The sequence below is a fragment of the Ovis canadensis genome, chromosome 3 (genome assembly GCF_042477335.2).
Source record: "Ovis canadensis isolate MfBH-ARS-UI-01 breed Bighorn chromosome 3, ARS-UI_OviCan_v2, whole genome shotgun sequence".
NCBI lineage: Eukaryota > Metazoa > Chordata > Mammalia > Artiodactyla > Bovidae > Ovis > Ovis canadensis.
The window spans coordinates 58,333,110-58,352,151 of NC_091247.1; the positions used below are offsets into that span (position 1 = coordinate 58,333,110).

At 45.7% G+C, this 19,042-nt stretch overlaps 1 protein-coding gene across 7 annotated transcripts in view; it reads right to left on the reverse strand.

Moving 5' to 3' along the window:
- REEP1 (receptor accessory protein 1) overlaps positions 1 to 17,659 on the reverse strand; it is a 135,843-nt gene extending 118,184 nt beyond the window's left edge. For all 7 annotated transcript variants that reach the window (XM_069583126.1, XM_069583123.1, XM_069583130.1 and 4 more), the window contains exon 1: positions 17,280 to 17,659. In XM_069583126.1, the coding sequence (XP_069439227.1) occupies positions 17,280 to 17,311 (32 nt within the window). In that variant the 5' untranslated portion in view covers positions 17,312 to 17,659. The remainder of the gene's footprint in view (positions 1 to 17,279) is intronic.
- Between the last annotated feature and the right edge of the window lie 1,383 nt (positions 17,660 to 19,042).

Sequence of the window (19,042 nt, forward strand, 5' to 3'; positions counted from 1 at the left end):
CTGTCAGATATTTTAATAATAATATGAAGACATCCGCCTTTTTCACTGTGTTGAATTTGCACTGACGGTGCGAAAACAATAGAGGGTAAAACCGCGGCCTTTGCATGAATCAAGGCGATGGCATGAAACCTTAGCAGTAGTCACTGTATTCCTCACCATGACCCAGTAGGAGGGGAAAAAAAAAAGCCTGTTTCATATAAGAATGTCATTTATGATAAAGCAGAAATCATCAATTTTATTAAATCTTGACCTTGGAGTAGAGTTGTTTTTAATATTTTGTGATGAAATGGAAAGTATGCATTAAGCACTATTGCATACCAACGTATGACCCCTGTCATGAGGAAAGCCCTTGGATCATTGAGTTATGTGCTGATTATCCACTATTTTTCAGGGAACACTATGGCTACTTGATTGACTAACAAACCATGGTTATTCATCTGGCAAGCATGTTTTAGGAAATGAGTCCATTTCTTCAAGATAAACAAATACGGTTTGTTGTCAATGATAAAATTTGATATTTCAAGCAAAGATTAGAATTTTTGAAAATTTTCCTCTCCTACCATGAACTTGACAGTGTCCTAACACTTAAAAGACTTTTCTGATGAGATTGATGATGACATTAATGAAAGCGATTTTTTGATATTGTATATTTGTCAACATTTAGAAGATCTGCATTTAACTTGGTGAAATCAATAGTTTCTAAATGATTCATGTGTGACATTACAAATAATGCATGGATAAAAGATCCATGAATTTAAAATATGGGGAAGGGGGCTTCCCTGGCAGCTCAGTGGCAAAGAATCTGCCTGCCAAAGCAGGAGACACGGGTGTGATCCCACATGCAACAGAGCAACTGAGCCCGTGCACCACAACTGCGGAGCCTGTGCTCCAGAGCGCAGAAGCCACAAGTCCTGAGGCCGTGCGCTGCAGCTGCTGAAGACTGTGCACCCTAGAGCCTGTGCTCCACAACAAGAGAAGCCATGGCGATGAGACGCCCACACCCCGAAACGAGAAAAGAGCCCCCACTCAACCCAACTAGAAAAAAGCCCACAGAGCAACCGAGACTCGGCACAGCCAAAACTAAACAAATAATTAAATAAATTTTAAAAAATCTTAAAATATGTGGAGGGAACAGAGGCCATAAAGTATGACCAAATAGAAATAAGCAGCTAATTAGAGACAGATGTGGATAAAATTATTCATAAGCAGAGGAGGGACTTCCCTGGTGGTCCAGTAGTTAAGAATCCACCTTGCAATGCAGGGGACATAGGATTCGATCCCTGGTAGGGGAACTAAGATCCTACCTGCTGTAGAGCAACTAAGCCCATGGGCGGCAAGAAAAGATTTCTCATGATACAAGGAAGATCAGCAACTAAGACCCGAAGCAGCCAAATAAATAAATAATTTTTTTGAAGTAATAAAGACAAAAGAGAAATAAGAAATGAAGAGATATGGAAGACAGTAAGAACACCTACCATATAGCTAATGAGAGCTAGATTTAAAAAAAAATTTTTAATTCCCTTTTTTCCCTCAATGGTGTAATTTGCTTATTGAAGTAGTGACATTAATCTCAATCATAAATATTGCTAAAAAAAAAAAGCAAAAAGGAGTGGGGGACAGAAGCAATGTTAACTACCAATAAATTTGAAAAATTAGTAAAATGAATGAACTCTAAACTGACATTCACTCGGGAAAATAGAGAAAATCAAAAATCATCAAAGAAATCAAACAGATATGTTAAGTTTTTCCCACAGAATAATATACCTGGCCCTGATAATTTTTCTGGTAAGGTCACTTATTTTACACACAAGAAAGAAATCCAATCTTACACAAATTATTCCAGAGTATAAAAAGGAGGATATATCTGCCCTCCACTTGGTTTATAAGGCTAGCATAATCTTTTTAACCAAACCAGACAAGACAGAACAGCTAATATAACTCATAAATATAATTTTAAAAAGAAAAACTAAATATTAATAAGTTGAATCTCAGGTTGTCCTAACAACAAAAAAGAAAAATAACTTTATAACTAAATTGCCTTTATCCAAGAAGGCAAAATTCATTAAAGGTAAAACTAATACAATTTGCCACTTAACAAATGAAAGGCCAAAAAAATCATTATCATCTCCAAGGAAGAATCAGATAAAATACCATATCATTCAATAAAAAAATTCTCAGCAAACTAGGATGAAAACAAAACTTACAATGATAAAGTTTTCTTTACCATTTAAAGCTTCTTTAAAGTTTTCTATAAAAGTTTCTTTAAAGTTTTCTTTTCAAAGTTCTCTGAAAACCCTACGGCAAGCACAATACTTTATGGGGAAATGCTGAAGCATTCCTCTTTAAATCAGGAACAAGACAAGAAGGTTTGCCTTCATCACTGGTTTTCATCTTGCACTAGAGATCTTAACCAGGATAGTGAGGGGTAGGGATAAAGGGGGATGATTACTGGACAGACACAACACTGTGCTCTTCTCAGATGGCATGACTCTATCTAGAAAGCCCAAAAGATCTACAGTTTGACAAGGATGCAGTCTAACAAACAACTGGAAGATGAAAATTTTAATAAGATACCAAATACACAGGCATCCACAAACATCAAGTAACTGGGAATAAATCTAAAAAATGATACATAAGATATTTACATTAAAAATTATATTGAAAATCATTAAAGACCATAAACATAGATAGAGACCATGTTTATGGATTGGAACACTCAATACCTCAAGAATATCAATGTTACTGCAATCAAACCCCCAAAAGATTTTTGAGTGAGTATGTGTATGTCTCTGTGTGTATGCATCTGTGTTTTAACATATAATTTTAAGATAATTCAAAACATGTATATGGAAGAGAAAGGGCTAAGGCACTTTTGAAGGTGGGGGGGACTTGCCAGGACAGATTCCAAGAATTTTCATAAAATTATGGTAATGAAAACAGTGGTATGGGAACAGGGCCAGACAAACTGCTCAAAAGAACAGAATAAAGAGCCCAGAATAGACTTACACATCATGGAAACTTACTTTATGACAGGCTGGAAATCACAGATGTAAAGAGATAGGACACACTTTATAATAAACGGAGCTATGACAATTGGTTTTCTTTATAGAAAAAAAGACCCCTCTAGTCCTATTCCACATCATACACCAAAATCATCTCAAAATGGATTAGGAAATTAATGTGAATGACAAAACTATTAAACTGCTCGTTAGGAACAATAAAGGAGAATAGCGTCATGATTTCAGGTAAGTAAGGTTTTCCTAGGACACAAAAAGTATAAATTGTAAATGAAAAAATTGCTAAATCCATCGCAATCAAATTAAGAACTTCTGCTTATCAAAACACACCACCATGAGAGCTAGATTTAAAAAGATGAAAAGAAAATGAAAAAATAAACCAGAAACTGGGAGAAAACACGTGTAATGCATAGTGACAGAGGATTAGCATCTAAAATATTTAAAGAACTCCTACAAACCAGTTGGATAAGGATAAGAGAAAAATTGGCAAGACTTAAACAGGCTCTTCACAGAAAAGAGATCATGAATGGGCAATAAACATATGAAAAGATGTTCAACCTCATTAGTATTCAGGGAAATGCAAATTAAAACCTATAATGAGATTCCATTCTGTACCCACCAGACTGGCAAAAATTCCCAAGTGTGACAATAGCAAGAGATGGTAAAGACATGGCACAACTGAAGTAATATATTTCGCTGGAGAAAAGCATTTCAGATAGCAATTTATAACAAAAAAATGTGGAGACTTGCCAGGCCAGATACCAAGAATTTTCGTAAAAGTTACGGCATCGAAGACAGTGTGATCCTAGTGCAGGGTCAGACAAGTTGATTAATGAAATAGGATAAAAAGCCCAGAAAGAGACCCATACATCTAGGAAACTTAATTTATGTTATTTGGCCTAGTGAAATCACGATACATATACCCTATGTGTCAGCCATTCCATTCTTAAAGAAATTTGTGTACCGGTGCACCAGGAAACACACACAAGAATGTTCACTGCAGAAATCCTTTCCTTTCACAAGCAAAACAGAAAGACAAAAATCTAGGAAGACCCCAAATGTCTGTAAACAGTGATATATTGACACAGTGAAGGTAACTTTCTATTTCTTAAACTGGTTGGGGAGTAAAGGAGCATTCATTTATTATCCATTACTGTGTATCCTAACCACTTCTTTGTAATCTTTTCTACTGACTCAATAGTTACTTTTTACAAATCAAGGAGAATCTGGAAATAGACACAAAGTAAGAACATCAGAGTGTTCTTTCTTTAGGCTATTCTTTTTTCAGATTCTTTTTTTTTTATTTTATGTAGACTATTTAAAAAGTCTTTATTAAATGTTACAATACTGCTTCTGTTTTACCTTTTTTTTTTTTTTTGGACCCAAGACATGTAGGATCTTAGTTCCCCAAACAGGTATGGAATCCACACCCCCTGCATTGGAAGGTGAAGTCTTAACCACCGGATAGACAGGGAAGTCCCTTTTTAGGCTATTCTTGACTCCCCTCAGCTTGGCGGCAACAGAACCAGCAGTTTGGTGGGCTGAATTTTGTTTCCATTGTCCTTGTGCTCGGTTGTGCCCAACTCTTTGCGACCCAATGGACTATAGCCTGCCAGACTCCGCTGTCCATGGAATTCTCCAGGCAAGAATACTGGAGTGGGTTGCCATTTCCTTCTCCAGGGGATCTTCCCGACCCAGGGATCGAACCCCGTTCTCCCACACTGCAGACAGATTCTTCACCATCTGAGCCACCGGGGAAGAGGCTGGATTAACTTCTATCAGATGCTGCAGGAGTGATGCTGTTCTAGAACCAATGTTTATGTTAATCTCTCAGCTAAGGGCATAGAGACCATGCAGAATGTGTTCATTTAAACCCTAAATCCATATAAGGACAGGGCCATAGAAAGCTTCAAATTCCCAAGGGAGAGTTTCCCCCTACCAAGAACGCTGGGCAAGACAGACAAACTTCACTGCTGTCTTCCTGTGCCAGTGGATCTATGCTTTCACTCAGGACTAGGCTGAAAAATGCCCTTCAAGTCTGAGCTGTATGCAACGTTCAGCTCTGACTTATTACCCCCACAGACTCAAGGCCCCTCTTTTCTCTATTGAGATACTAAAATCAAGTTAGGCCAGTCCTCCAGGATGGTATATTAAAGATGGCTGCAAATTACTTCTCCCCATCCTATGGAGAGGGAGAGTCTAACCTCTCTCTCTTCAAATCTAGGATGGCTTTAGCAACTTGTTTGGCCAATAGAATGCAGCTGAAATATTGTCCTGGGACTTCTGAAACCAGCTGATGAAAAGTTTTGCAGGAGGCTTCCTTGATGGTCCAGTGGTTAAGAATTCACCTTGCAAGGCAGGGGACAAAGGTTTGATCCCTGGTGGGGGAATTAAGACCCCAATGAGGTGGAGCAGTTGAGCCCAGGTGGCACAACTAGAAAGTCTGCAAGCCACAAGGAAAGATGCTGTATGACAGTATCATGTGGGATCATGTGGGATCTTTCATTATGGTGCAGGGACTCTCTAGTTGTGAAACACGAGCTTTACAGTGTGCAGGCTCAGTTGTTGTGGGCTCAGTAGTTGCAACATGCAGGCTTAGCTGCTCCATGGAAAGTGGGATCTTAATTCCCCTACCAGGGATCGAACCCACATTGTACTGCACCAAGACCAGCCAATCTCTTAACAACTGGACTACTAGGGAAGTCCCTCTTGGACACTCACTTTTGCAGCTCTGAGCTGCTGCTGCTGCTGCTAAGTCGCTTCAGTCATGTCCGACTCTGTGCGACCCCATAGACGATAGCCCACCAGGCTCCCCCGTCCCTGGGATTCTCCAGGCAAGAACACTGGAGTGGGTTGCCATTTCCTTCTCCAATGCAGGAAAGTGAAAAGTGAAAGTGAAGTCGCTCAGTCGTGTCCAACTCTTAGCAACCCCATGGACTGCAGCCCCCCAGGCTCCTCCATCCATGGGATTTTCCAGGCAAGAGTACTGGAGTAGGGTGCCATTGCCTTCTTCACAGCTCTGAGCTACCATGTAAGAAACTTGACTATTCCAAGGCCTCCATGCTGGAGAAATCACATAAAAAGACCAAGCGGAGAGGTCTTGCAACACATGGAAAGTGAGAGATGGCTAGTCTGCCACTTGTTGCTATTTGCATCATCCCATTTGAGACCCAGATACCACGGGGCAGAAACGAGTTTTGTGGTTCGTGTCCTGCCCAAACTCCTGAACACAGAGCCAGAGAAGATGATAACAAAATGGCTGCTGTTTGAAGCTAAATCTCAGGGTAGTCTGTTGTGCAGCCCAGCAAAACAATTCTCTCTCTGTCCTGCCTCTTGGCAAATTTCTTACTTACTTAAAAGTTTGGCTATGTTTTTAGGGGATCACTTAGATTTCATCCAAAAGTTTTAGAAAAATGTTTCATTCCATTTTCTTATGGGAGGAGTTTCAGGCTATATAGTTTTTCTATATTGCCAGAGGCAGAAGCCAAATCTTTCACTTAACAGATGAGGAAATTGAGGCTTAGAGAGGTTAAGCTATGTGTCACGGTCACGAATCTGGGTTCCACAAACCTAGGTTTAAAAAAGGATCTTCTAGCTGCTCTTACCTCCTGGGATGGCCCACACTGAGTCTGTGGGGTGTTGCTCTCCAAATAAATCCACTTCTTACCGATCACTTTGTCTCTCACTAAATTCTTTCCGTGATAAGATATCAAGAACTCGAGCTTCATTAATTCTTGAGACGAGGTATAGTCTCAATTAAAAGACTGTGGGTTCAAGTTCCAATCTGATTTATACAGTTACACTTTGACATCACTTTTTCTGATCACAAATCTCAGGGACAGGAGCTCCTCTGTGGGGCGTGCAGATGGTGGACAGGGCATGACAACACATCAAGAGGACCTAGTCATCATAAAATTTTTTTAAAAAAGATCTTCTAACCCCAGAGGGAATACAAAGTCAACATTCATATTTTTATCTACTTATTTATTTATAAACAGAGGCATATGGGATCTTACTTCCCCTACTAGGGATTGAACTCATGCCCCCTCTGCAGTGGGAGCAAGGAGTCTTAACCACTGGACTACCACGAAAGTCCCTGGATATTTTTTAAACACCTACTATGAGCTTAGAACCACTCTAGACACTAAAAAAACAGCTACTTGCTATTTGCATCATCCCATTTGAGATGATACAAGATAAAACAGGAAAAAAGTTTCAAAACAAACCATGGAGATCATATCCTAGTAGAGAGATAGACCAGAAACAAGTGAGAAAAGAATTAAAAGCATAATTTCCAGGAGGGACGAGAGCAGAGGTGTGGGTGGGGGATATCTTGGAGAAGGTGATCAAAAGAGGCCTCTCCTGAATACGTGACATGTAAGCAGAGACGTGATAAAAAAAGGGAAAGGACCATGAGTGATCCAGGGCAGTGTGTTCAGGGCCACGGCCCACCCACTCCAGGGTGTTCAGGGCAGAGGGCACAGCAAGTGCAAAGGCCTCTGGGTGGGACAAGCTTGTCACCCTCCAGGAATAATGAAGATGATGGAACTGAGTAAGCGATGGGGGAGCAGTACCAGGTGAGGTCAGTGCAGTGGGCAAGGGCTGGGCCTTGCTGAGTCTTGTTGAGAATGGTGAGGAGTCTGAATTTTATTCTCTGTGTGACGGGAGATCTTTAGACAGTTTTTAAACAGTAGGGGAAAGCTATGATCTATTTTATTTTATTTTTTGAAATCTTTTCCCTGAATAAAGTATACTCCAATAAAAATTACTTTTAAAAAGGAATATATAATTTTTGAAAAAGGAAAAAATATTTTCTTCTATAATATTTATTTATTGAAGTATAGTTGTTTTTTTTTTTTTTTTTTTTTTGGCTGCACAGTGTCTTAGTTGTGGCACACAGCACCTTTTAGTTATAGTGGGACCTCTTTAGTTGTGGCATACAAACTCTAAGTTGTGGCATGTGGGATCTAGTTCCTTGACCAGGAATCAAACCTAGGTCCCTGCTTTAGGAGCATGGAGTCTTAGCCACTGGACTACCAAGGAAGTCTCTATTGAAATATAGTTGATTTATAATAATGTGTTAGTTTCTAGTCTATGGCAAAGTGATTCAGTTATACAAATATAAGTGTGTGTGTGTGTTATATGTATGTGTGTGTTATCTTTCATATTCTTTTCCATTATGGTTTATTACTGGATACTGAATGTAGTTCCTATGCTATACAGTAGGTTCTTGTTTATATATATATATAAGTTTTTCTTTGGCCACATTGTGCCATACATGGGATCTTAGTTCCAAAACCAGGGAACAAACCCATGCCCTCTGCAGTGGAAGCATGGAGCCTTAACCACCGGACTGCTAGGGAAGTCCCCAAACCTCCTTTTAAAACCATCCAACAGGATAAAGAAAATAGGTCAGAAGGAGAGAGAAAGGTTTTTCTACTGTGAAGAGGTAAAGGAGTATGTTAACACTGTCCTGGTAGCAATAAAGAAAAAAAAAAGAATCCCATCTCACCCCAACTTCAACAAAAAAAGGCCATGTAGAGGTTTGCAAAGCTGGTGAGGATTCATTCATTCAACATATATGGTGGTCACTGGGGCTAACGACAGATATTTCGTGAGATTGGAAGTCTCCACCCAGTTGAATTCAGGCTTGGTCATACGATCTTCTTTGGCCAATGAAATGGGAGCAGAAATGACACGTTACTTCTGGTTAGAGGTGCTTAAGAGCTGGTACATGACTCTCCATTTTCTTTCCATACTCCAGTGAATCCTGGTGCCTTATGTTGTGATAATAGCACCTGGAGACAGAAACTACTCAGTCAGCCTGAGCCTCTGGTGATGACCATGAGCAGAGTGCCTCTGCCAACCCACAGTGAACAGGCAGCTTTTATAAAACAGGAAATAAATCTTTGCTGTCTCTAGCCACTGGGATGTAAGCGTTGTTGCTGCAGCATAACCCAGTCCATCCTTACCACTACAATAAATGTTTAATTAACACAGCACTATTTGGGACTTCCCTGGTGGTCCAGTGGTTAACACTCTGAGTTCCCAATGCAGGGAATGCAGGTTCAATTCCTGGTCAAGAAACTGAGATCTCACATGCTGGAAGGCACAGCCAAAAAAACTACAAGCACTATTCAAGGCCTTCATTGTAGGATGTGGGATAGATTAAGGAATCAAAAGAGGAGCTGCAGGAACCAGAGCCTGAGAAACCAGAATCAAGACTCTGGTGCCAGCTTCCTGCTTTCTATTCCTGCATCTCATCCCTATTTATCTCTGCTTTGCCATAATTACCCCTTCGGTCTACACATTCTTCTTGTGCTGGGTAGCCACCAGCAGTCCCACCTTCACATCTTTCCAGTTCTGGGTCCCCCAGGCAAGTCTATTCTCTCTCAGCTTCAAATCAAGAAGCCCTGGAGAAGGGTCTAGGGGTTCCATTCGGGTCACATACCCACCCCTGAACCAATCTCTGTGCCCAAGGAAATGTGCAGCTAGGCCTGAGCCACTGCCCACATCCACAGTGGAGTGGAGTAGAGGCAGGTAGGATGGGGTATGTTACCAAGTGGGAATGGGAAACATATTTTGAAGCCCAAAGTACCATCCACATCCCTAAAGGAAGTGGAAAGGATATGTGTACAAGTACATGAGAAAAGCCAAGGGAGAATGTAACTGAGCTGAGGCTGGTGAAAGGCAAAGGAAAGCATGGCATCTGTGTGATCACCCGGAGAGGACAGAGGCAGACTACAGAGGCCCTGGCTGGACAGCTCCCTGTGCTGGCATCAAGGAGGCACCTGCGGTGTCGTACTGCCACGTAATTGACAAAGCCTGGTGGAGACAGGATGTGAGGAGGGGATGTCGAGTCAGATAAAGGATGTGGCTCTCTGTTTACTAACTTAGGGAACAGTGGGATAGATCTTCTGTGATGGGGAACAGGCCAAGTTTGGAAGAGCAAATACTGAACTAATCTGTATGCTCCATTACCATCTTCCCTACATGAATCCTTATTGGTCTCCTTCACCAGTGAGCCCAACTCAGGTTTATACCCCATCTCAAGACTGGTCCCAGGCAATCTCCTGTCAATTATAAGAGATGGAACCCACCGGCCATCGTGGTTGAGGTATGCATACCATGCTTGAGAGCTATAATACCAGGTTACCTGTCCAGATTCTTTCAGACACCCCTACTGTGTACCAGATACTTGGTTCTTTATATTTACTTTTTCTCTATAAATCAAAGGAAAGGGCCCCAGGGAAACTGAAATGAACCAAAGGGAAAACAATGCACTTCTGTGTGAAGATGGGTGAGATCTGAAATTTCAGAACAAACCATATGTATGTAACTATCCAACTTCCAATCCATCAGGGCCTTCCCAAGGCCCAGAAGTGAGAGGAAAATATTCTCTTGGCCCAAATGCAAACTCTCTTAACGCTTGTTGGTTCTTGGAAAAATTTCCACAGACACCAAGAATCCTGGTCACCAGTTGGGCATGTGCATGGCTCTTTGTTGGCAATAAAATTCCAAAGATGCCAGGGACTTCCCTGGTGGTCCAGAGGCTAAAACTGTGCTCCCAATGCAGGGGACCCGGGTTCAATCCCTGGTTGGGGAACTAGATCCCACTAGGCTGAAGCTAAGACCTGGCACTGCCAAATAAACAAACAAAAATAAATATTTTTTAAAACTTCCAAAGGCTATCGCACAGTCAAGTCTACCCCACCTCCCACCCTCTTGAAATCCCTTGGACAACACACACTCACACACACACACATACACAATACAAAATAACAATCTTTCCAGGTGGCTATTTGAGGGTCTGATCCCCCCGTCTCTCATTCTTTGCAGGGCTCATTTTCCCTGCAGATAATATATACCCCAAAGAGGACAGCTCGATTTAAGAGGAAGGGGAGGACTGAGCCATTACTAGCTTGGTGAGACCGTCACTTGTCAGCTACCCTTCAAATTAAGACCCAGCAGGAAGAAGGGCACAAAAGCTACTTCCCAGCATGCAGGCAGGATTAACAAACAAAAATCAGGGCAACAGAACAGCAGCACATCTAAGCTGATATTTTTCACTTCCTTGCGGATACTTGCCCCGTTTATAAACAAACATGGTGCATATGGGCCAGCTGGGGGATTTGGAGAAAAGGAAGGGGCCCAGAGGAGCAATGGCTCTTGGAAGGTCACCAAGAATGATGCTGGTTAAAAATCTTGTCTCATAGACCAGGAGTTGGAGAAGGGCATGGCAACCCACTCCAGTGTTCTTGCCTGGAGAATCCCATGGACAGAGGAGCCTGGTGGACTACAGTCATGGGGTTGCACAGAGTCAGACATGACTTGGCTACTAAACAACAGGCCGGAAGCAGGGCCCTAGCGTGGGTATGAGTTGCCCTCAGGACCCTGCTGGCAGGTCAGATCAGCATGTGGACTAGAACCTGGCATCCTTCCTCTCAACAATACAACTGAAATGTTCACCAGGCTCCTACCCTGTACCACACCCAGTGCCAGGAGCAAAATCATTAACCCACCTGAACCCTCCATTAACAGGATCACATTTCTGCATTCCACTTTTCAGAGCAGGCCCCAAAGCAAAGCAAGCTTATATTTAAGAGTGCATGGTTTTTTCTTTTTTCCATTTGTGTTGCAATAGGTGGGGAATATCCCGAGGACAACCCACATTCCTTCCAGACTCCTCTACGTGTCTATCCCTGATCCAGAGCACACAGATTTCACACTCCAAATCCCAACCCTAGGACTCAGCTAGATCTTCAGCTATCAATCCAAGACTCTGTTTCAAACATCAGACTTTCACTTTCTAAAAACTAACATTTTTTAAAGATGTGCAATGTGGAAAGGTGGCATTTTTTGGCACGTGAGTGTGTGCTTAGTCGCTCAGTCATGTCCGACTCTTTGTGACCCCATGGACTATAGCCCACCAGGCTCCTCTGTCCATGGGGTTTCTCCAGGCAAGAATACTGGAGTGGATTGCCACGCCCTTCTCCAGGGCATCTTCCAAACCCAGGGATCGAACCCAGGTCTCCCGCATTGCAGGTGGATTCTTTACCATCTGAGCCAACAGGGAAGCCCAAGAATACTGGAGTGGGTAGCCTAACCCTTCTCCGGGGGATCTTCCTGACCCAAGAATTGAACCGGGGTCTTCTGCATTGCAGGTGGATTCCTTATCAGCTTGGCTACCAGCGAAGCCCATTTTTCGGCATAGCTATTGGTTATTTAAAATTATTGGTGAATTAGGACTCTCTTTTTCCCTAAGCAGTGAGTTGGAGTTTTGGTCTACTATCCTAGTAAGTGGCTTCCTTGGTGGCTCAGTGGTAAAGAATCCGTCTGCCAATGCAGGAGACTAGGGTTCAATCCCTGGGTCAGAAAGATCCCCTAGAGTAGAAAATGGCAACCCACTCCAGTATTCCTGCCTAGAAAATCCCATGGATAGAGGAGCCTGGCGGGCTACAGTCCATGGAGTCACAAGAGTCAGACACAACTTAGTGACTAAACCACAACAACCCAGTTAAGTGGTGGGAAGCTCTGGATCCATTTAGCCAACAGCCTGGGTCTCAGACTAAATTCTGTCCAGGGACTTTCTTAGTGGTCCAGTGGCTAAGACTCTGAGCTCCCAATGCAGGGGGCCCAGGTTCGATCTCTGGTCAGGAAACTAGATCCCACATGCTGAACTAAAGATCCCACATGCTGAACTAAAGATTCCACATGCCACAACTGAGACCAGGTAATCAAATATATAAATAAATATCAAAAAAATTCTGTCCAGAGACAATGAGGCAACACCTGCTCCTCAGAATAAATGCTTCAAGACAGTGCATTCTCCCAAGAAGCACAGAGGACGCTCTGTGTGCCCCCAACTCCCCCCAGTGCACATGAATTTACCCTCCACAGTTTGAAATTCTTTCACACCTAGGCCTTGAGTGGTTTGGAAAGAAAACAAAGTATTTTAAAGAAGGCAAGCAGCCCAGGCCTAAATGAGCTTCCATGGTCCCCGCAGTTATCAACCAGGTTTTAACAAAGCCAGCTTTGTTGTTGTTGCTATTTAGTTGCTAAGTCATGTCTGGCTCTTTGTGACCCCACAGACTGTAGCCCACCAGGCTCCTCTGTCAATGGGACTTTCCAGGCAAGAATACTGGAGCGGGTCGCCGTTTTCTCCTCAGGGGATCTTCGCGACCCAGGAGTGGAGCCTGCATCTCCTACACTGCAGGAGGATTCTTTACCACTGAGCCATCAAGGAAGCCCTAAGGGCTACCTGGCTACTGCACTAATGTTTCTTCCTTAATTCTTCCCAGCTAAGTGAAGGGACTTGAGAGGAAGACAGCTGGCAAGAGAGAAGGATCTCAAATCGGTTCCCGTTCCAAGAGCTTCGCCCATTGGACACAAGCCTGTGCCAATGCCCACTAACCTCCGTCCCCAGAGAATAACCCTGACCAGCTCCCTGGCTTATCCCAGGGCCTCTGACCTCATTCAACACAACCAACATTTACTGAGGGCACAGAGTACCAGGGACTTCACAAAAGAGCCTTGGGAGGGGGCAAGAGGTGGGAGAGGAAGAAAAGCCACCACCACTGCCCTCAAAATGCTCACAGTCCATGGCAACACAGACAGCCACAAATACAGCTGGCTGTCCCCAGACTCCATCAGCTTGTCTTGATGCCTCCGGTTGGAAGGAAGATACTCCCTCCCCATTCTCAGAACACAGCGATAGGTCTTCCTTACACATTCTTTGATATGACAGAGACTTACCAAATCATGAAAAGATTGCTTACAGAAAAAGGGACTTGTGGACAAAATCATAGGACTTCATACTAGAAGTCTTGAAAGCTTGAAAGACATCATTTTAGGTCAAGGGCCGGCAAAGGTGGAAAAGGCACTGACCCCAAAATCCAGTGCCTGTGTCTTTCTCCAGCTCACCTCCTGCCCTGAGGCAAGGCACACTCCACTAAGAGTTTTACAGATGAGGAAAGGACTGGTTCATCAGTTTTTATCAGAAGTAAACCCCACAAAGTTTCCAAATTACATTTGCTCTAGAACCCCAATATATAAAACAAAGAAAAGGGATCAGGGCTGCAAGCCCAGAGCCAACCCACTAATGCTAGGTGGCCACCAGGGCAGCCAGTTTGAAATCTGTAGGAATAACATCTGAAAGCTCCTTCCAGAATTTGTACACCCTCGCTTGGACGACAGAAGGAGGGGATTCTCGTTGACTGAATGCTTTCAACGGTCCCTGACAATTTATTAGTCAAGGATCATTGAAATCTCTGCAACAGTAACATGAGTTCAACTAGTGCTTGTGAACTAGTATCTCCTTGGATCTGAGCTGTGAATTGGGATGTTGGCAAGAGGCAGAACTGGGTTTTGAATCAAGGGTTTTCTGCCTCCAAACATGGGATTTCTACTCTTTGCTAAGGAGTGTGTGGAAATGTGGGCTGAATCAATAATCTCCTTGAATGGTAAATACAAACATACGTGCATATGTGCCTAGGAAAACACATCTTGACAAATACTTCTCTTAAAATTATTATTAGCTGGGCTTCCCAGGTGGCGCTAGCAGTAAAGAACCTGCCTGCCAATTCAGGAGACAAGAGAGGCGGATTTAATGGGTGGGTAGGGAAGATCCCCTGGAGGAGGGCATGGCAACTCGCTCCAGTATTCTTGCCTGGAGAACCCCATGGACAGAGGAGCCTGATGGGCTACAGTCCTTGGGGCAGAAAAGAGTCAGACACAACTGAAGTGACTTAGCACACACACACATATGGTAACCAGGCAAATGATTTATAGTCTATATGGTCTATATTTTCTAATTTTCCTATAATGAATAGGTATTTTTATACAAAATAGGTACTGCTTATTAAAATGGTTTTAACAATTCACAACTGACACATGTTGGGTTTCTGTAGAATTAGGGGCTGGAGGGATAAATGGTATCTCTGAACTTTTGGAGTTGACAGTGGGAATAATAACGCCAAATTCCAAAAACTCTCCCTAGGAGTAGAGGGCCCTGGGCAAAGGAGCAGTTCTCCTGGTCATTTAACAGCTGGGGAAGGAGAGGGTGGGGCAAATTGAGAGACTAGAATGGATATATATATACATTACTATGGCTCAGACAGTAAAGAATCTACAATGCAGGAGACCTGGGTTCCATCCCTGGGTTGAGAAGATCCCCTGGAGGAGGGCACGACAACCCACTCCAGCATTCTTGCCTGGAGAATCCACACGGACCGAGAAGCCTGGCGGGCTACTGTGCATGGGGTTGCAAAGAGTTGGACATGACTAAGCGATTAAGCACATATATGTAAAATAGCTAGTGGGAAGCTGCCGTATTACACAGGGAGCTCAGGCCAGTACTCAGTGGTGACCCAGAGTGTGGAAGGGAGGGGGTAGGGAGGCTCCAGAGGAGAGGATATTTGTACACTTATGGCTGATTCATGTTGTTGCACAGCAGAAACCAACATAACACTGCAAAGCAATTATCCTTCAATTAAAAATAAATAAATAAACAAAACATTCTCTGAAATGAAACTGTTCACTTCTGGGAAGTGTGGTTATTTTTAAAATAACAGCAAGTCCCTAAGACCCCACCCAAACCTATGCTTCTCTTCTCCACTCCTCTCAGGGACCTCATATATAGGCTGAGGGTGCTAATAAAATTAAAGATGGTCACACGGACCCCTTATGACACATGGACCCCAGAAAGCCTGGCTCCTCAGTGTTCTAGCCCCAGCCCAGCAGGACCTATGGGGAGTGAGCCCTCCAGCCTGGCCAACTCAACTCTCTGGCCCCACCCTGACGTCCCCCCAGAAGCCACTTGAAAATATGACAATCACAGCACTACTTCAGGAGAAAAAAAAAAAAAAAAACACCCAGAAGGCAAGACAGGCCTTGATCCGGCATGAGGTGGGGCCAGCCACCGTGCCAGCCACTTCCCTGGGTTATTCATGCCAGCCCTACCCGCAGAAATCTTCTAAATATTTAACATGCCACCTCTAGGTACAGCACAAACCCCCAGCAGGAGGCAACAGCTGCGGACAGGCCCGCAAGGAATGAACAGCTCGGGGGGCTGAAAGGCACACGCACTGGCTTTGGGAGGAAAGCCCAGAACGGTGGCCGGTAGACAATGCTGAGTGCTGCTTCCGAAAGCGGCCCCGACCGGCTTCTCTGAAAAGCAGGAAAGAAGGGTAGGAGATGGGAGGTGTTTCCAAACGTGGAGGGTGATGGTGCAGAATCAACCAGAGTCGGGAGCCCCTCTTTCTCAGACAAAGGAAAAACCGGAATCGCACCACCTGGCCCCTCTTACCAGACCAATTTCACCCCGGTTCCCCTAGCAGGTGGCAAATCTGACTCAGGAGAGGCTGGTCAACGAAGGGGAGGAACTCGAATAGATGGCTATATCTACCTCCAAAGGAGAGCAAATCCACGAGAGAAGGAACTCTTCAAAGGTCTAGTAAGCTCTGGGGCTTGTCAGAGCAGAAAACGCCCCCCACGCCCACCCGCGATGACTTCACGCAGGCCTCACCCCGGATGACTCTGCGCTCTCCTGCAAGGCCGGGGAGGTGTCATCGCCACCGTCAGGGTGGCCGTCTGTCACTTGGAAATTTCCCGGAGATACCTGTCTATCTTTCTCCTTCAAACCCCCCGCCAAAGGACCCAGACAAGGGGACGCGAGGTTCAGAGGTGTCCTTCTCCGTCCCACTTCCCTTGGCCGCTGTCAATTTGAGAACCCTAAAAAGGAGTCTTTTTCAACCCCCTGGGGAGCCCCGCCTTTGCCTCTCTGCCCTTCTCCGCGACTACCCCTCCAGGCAGCGCCCAGGCTCTGCTGTCGATTTCACCCGACAAAAGCGTAGCGGCGGGGCGATCGCAGGCCAGCGTTTCTCCCCCAAGGAGAGGGACGCGTGTCCCCGCGGCGCGCCCACTCGGGGCCTCTACCAAGCGCATCAAGCTGGGGAACAAAGCGGCCGGGCGCGGCGACACGCGGCCCCCGGCGCAGCCCCGTGCGCCCCAGCCCTAGCGGCCCCACCCGCCGGTCCCCCGCGCCCCGGGCCCTGCCCCGCAGGGCAGCAGCCGCGTCCTGCGCCGCCCGATCGCCAGCGACCTCGGCAGCTACTGTACCTGCTAAATTTAGCGGCCGCCGGGTATTAATAGCCGGAGCCACCCGGGCCGGCGTTCTGCAGGGGCGCGCGCAGCCCCCGGGGCCGGCGGCGGCGAAGGAGGGGAAGGAAGGAAGGAAGGGACGCGGGGAAGGAGGCCACTTACACCACCAGCCTGGAGATGATCCATGCCACCATGGCGGGGGCCGGGCGGGCGCAGCTCGGCGACGCGGGGCGGCTCGGCTGCGGCGCTCCGGGCACGTCCGTCCGCGCACGGCCGCCGCCGCCAGACTGAACGCGCCCGCCGCCCTGCCTGGCGCTCGCGCGTCGGCGCAGCCGCGGCACGTTCCGGCGGCGGCCCCAGCCCCCCGGGGCACCGCGGGCCCGCGGCGATTGGGCGGCGAGCGGCTCGGGCTCCCGCGGGACCCGCCCCGCCCCGCTGGCCCCGGGTCCCCCGGCTACACTCGGGCGGTTCCTCAGCGCGCCCCGGTGCCCCCGCCGTTCACTAGGGGATCCTGCGGTGGCCTAATGGGCAGGACAGAGACCCCGGGGCCGCCCCACCCTCTGTGCTCCGGGGGCTAAACTGAGGCGTGGACTTTGGGAATCTGTGTCCACCTGTTCTGATTGGAATACAGTCATCCCTTGCCCGGATACTGCGCTGGCCTCGTAAAGGACTTAGCCACATCTGACTGCTCCAGTTGTCCCCCCGCAAGGCGTTATCTGCCTAAGAAACAAATCTGGGCCTGTGTCTCCCGTGGTTAAAATGCTGAAGAGTTCCTACAAGATCTGGTCTCTGCCTACAAACTCACAGCTACCACCATGGCCCAGATCCCCGCTCTGGGCCTTTTTACTTCAGGCATTTTGGACTTAGACCACGTTGTCCCCTCTCCCCCGTTTATACAGTCCATGCCGTGTCTCCTTCTTCAAGGCTCAGATAAGGGTTATTTCCTAAGGACAGCCTTTCCTGGAAGCTTCTCCAGCGTCTCTGTGTCGAAGTGGCTCCAAGTGACCCGGAGGAAGAGAGAAGCTGGTATTGCCTAGCGCCAGTGCCCTGTGGAGCCATTTTGGAGTCTTAAGCCAAAGGGAAAATACGGATCTAGAGCGTTTGTTTTGTTTTTAAACATTGCACTAAATGTGATTTATCTTGATAACTATGTCTTGCGGCCCTCCCTTACATTTTGCCACTGAAAAAGTGCCTCAACCTTCTCACCCAAATCCTGGCCCTTATTATAGACGTGCTCCCTGGTACATTATTCCATGGGAGCTTGAAAAACCTTTGTCTACTGCGCCTGCCCTTGGCTGCTGCTTTCCTCACTGCCTCCATGGTGCCTTCTGAGAGCCTCTGCTTTGCTGATGCGATGTCATGTATAATTCAGTGTCAGATGCCAGAGACACAGGAAAGAGTCAGCTTAAAGCTTTCTTTAAAGGAAACTTGCCCAAGACAGCTTCCTAGCAGAGGAGAGAAGACCTCAGACCTTGGAAAGAGGCTGAAAATGTTCCTTCAGAGGGAGCAGAGAGACAGCGAGGGTGTGATACAGGCAGAAAAAAGACCTTGCCCACAATAAGGGAACGGGAAAGAAGACATTCTCTATGATAAGGGGTCTCCTAAGAGCGCATGGGCTTTCCCAGGTGCCTCAATCAGTGAAGAATCCCCCTGCAACGCAGGAGACCTGAGTTCGATCCCTGGGTTGGGAAAATTCCCTGGGGAGGGAAATGGCAGCCCACTCCAGTATTCTTGCTGGGAAATCCATGGACAGAGGACCCGGGTGGGATCCAGTCCACAGGGTCATCAGGGTTGGACACAACTTAGCGTCTAAACCACCAAAGAACCCACAAAACACCTGTAATAGAGTTGTTGTTTAAAGCTGTTTTGACCTAGGTTTGAGGCCCCGCAGGAACTAGTCAGTTCCCCTTCGTCGGCAGCCAAAT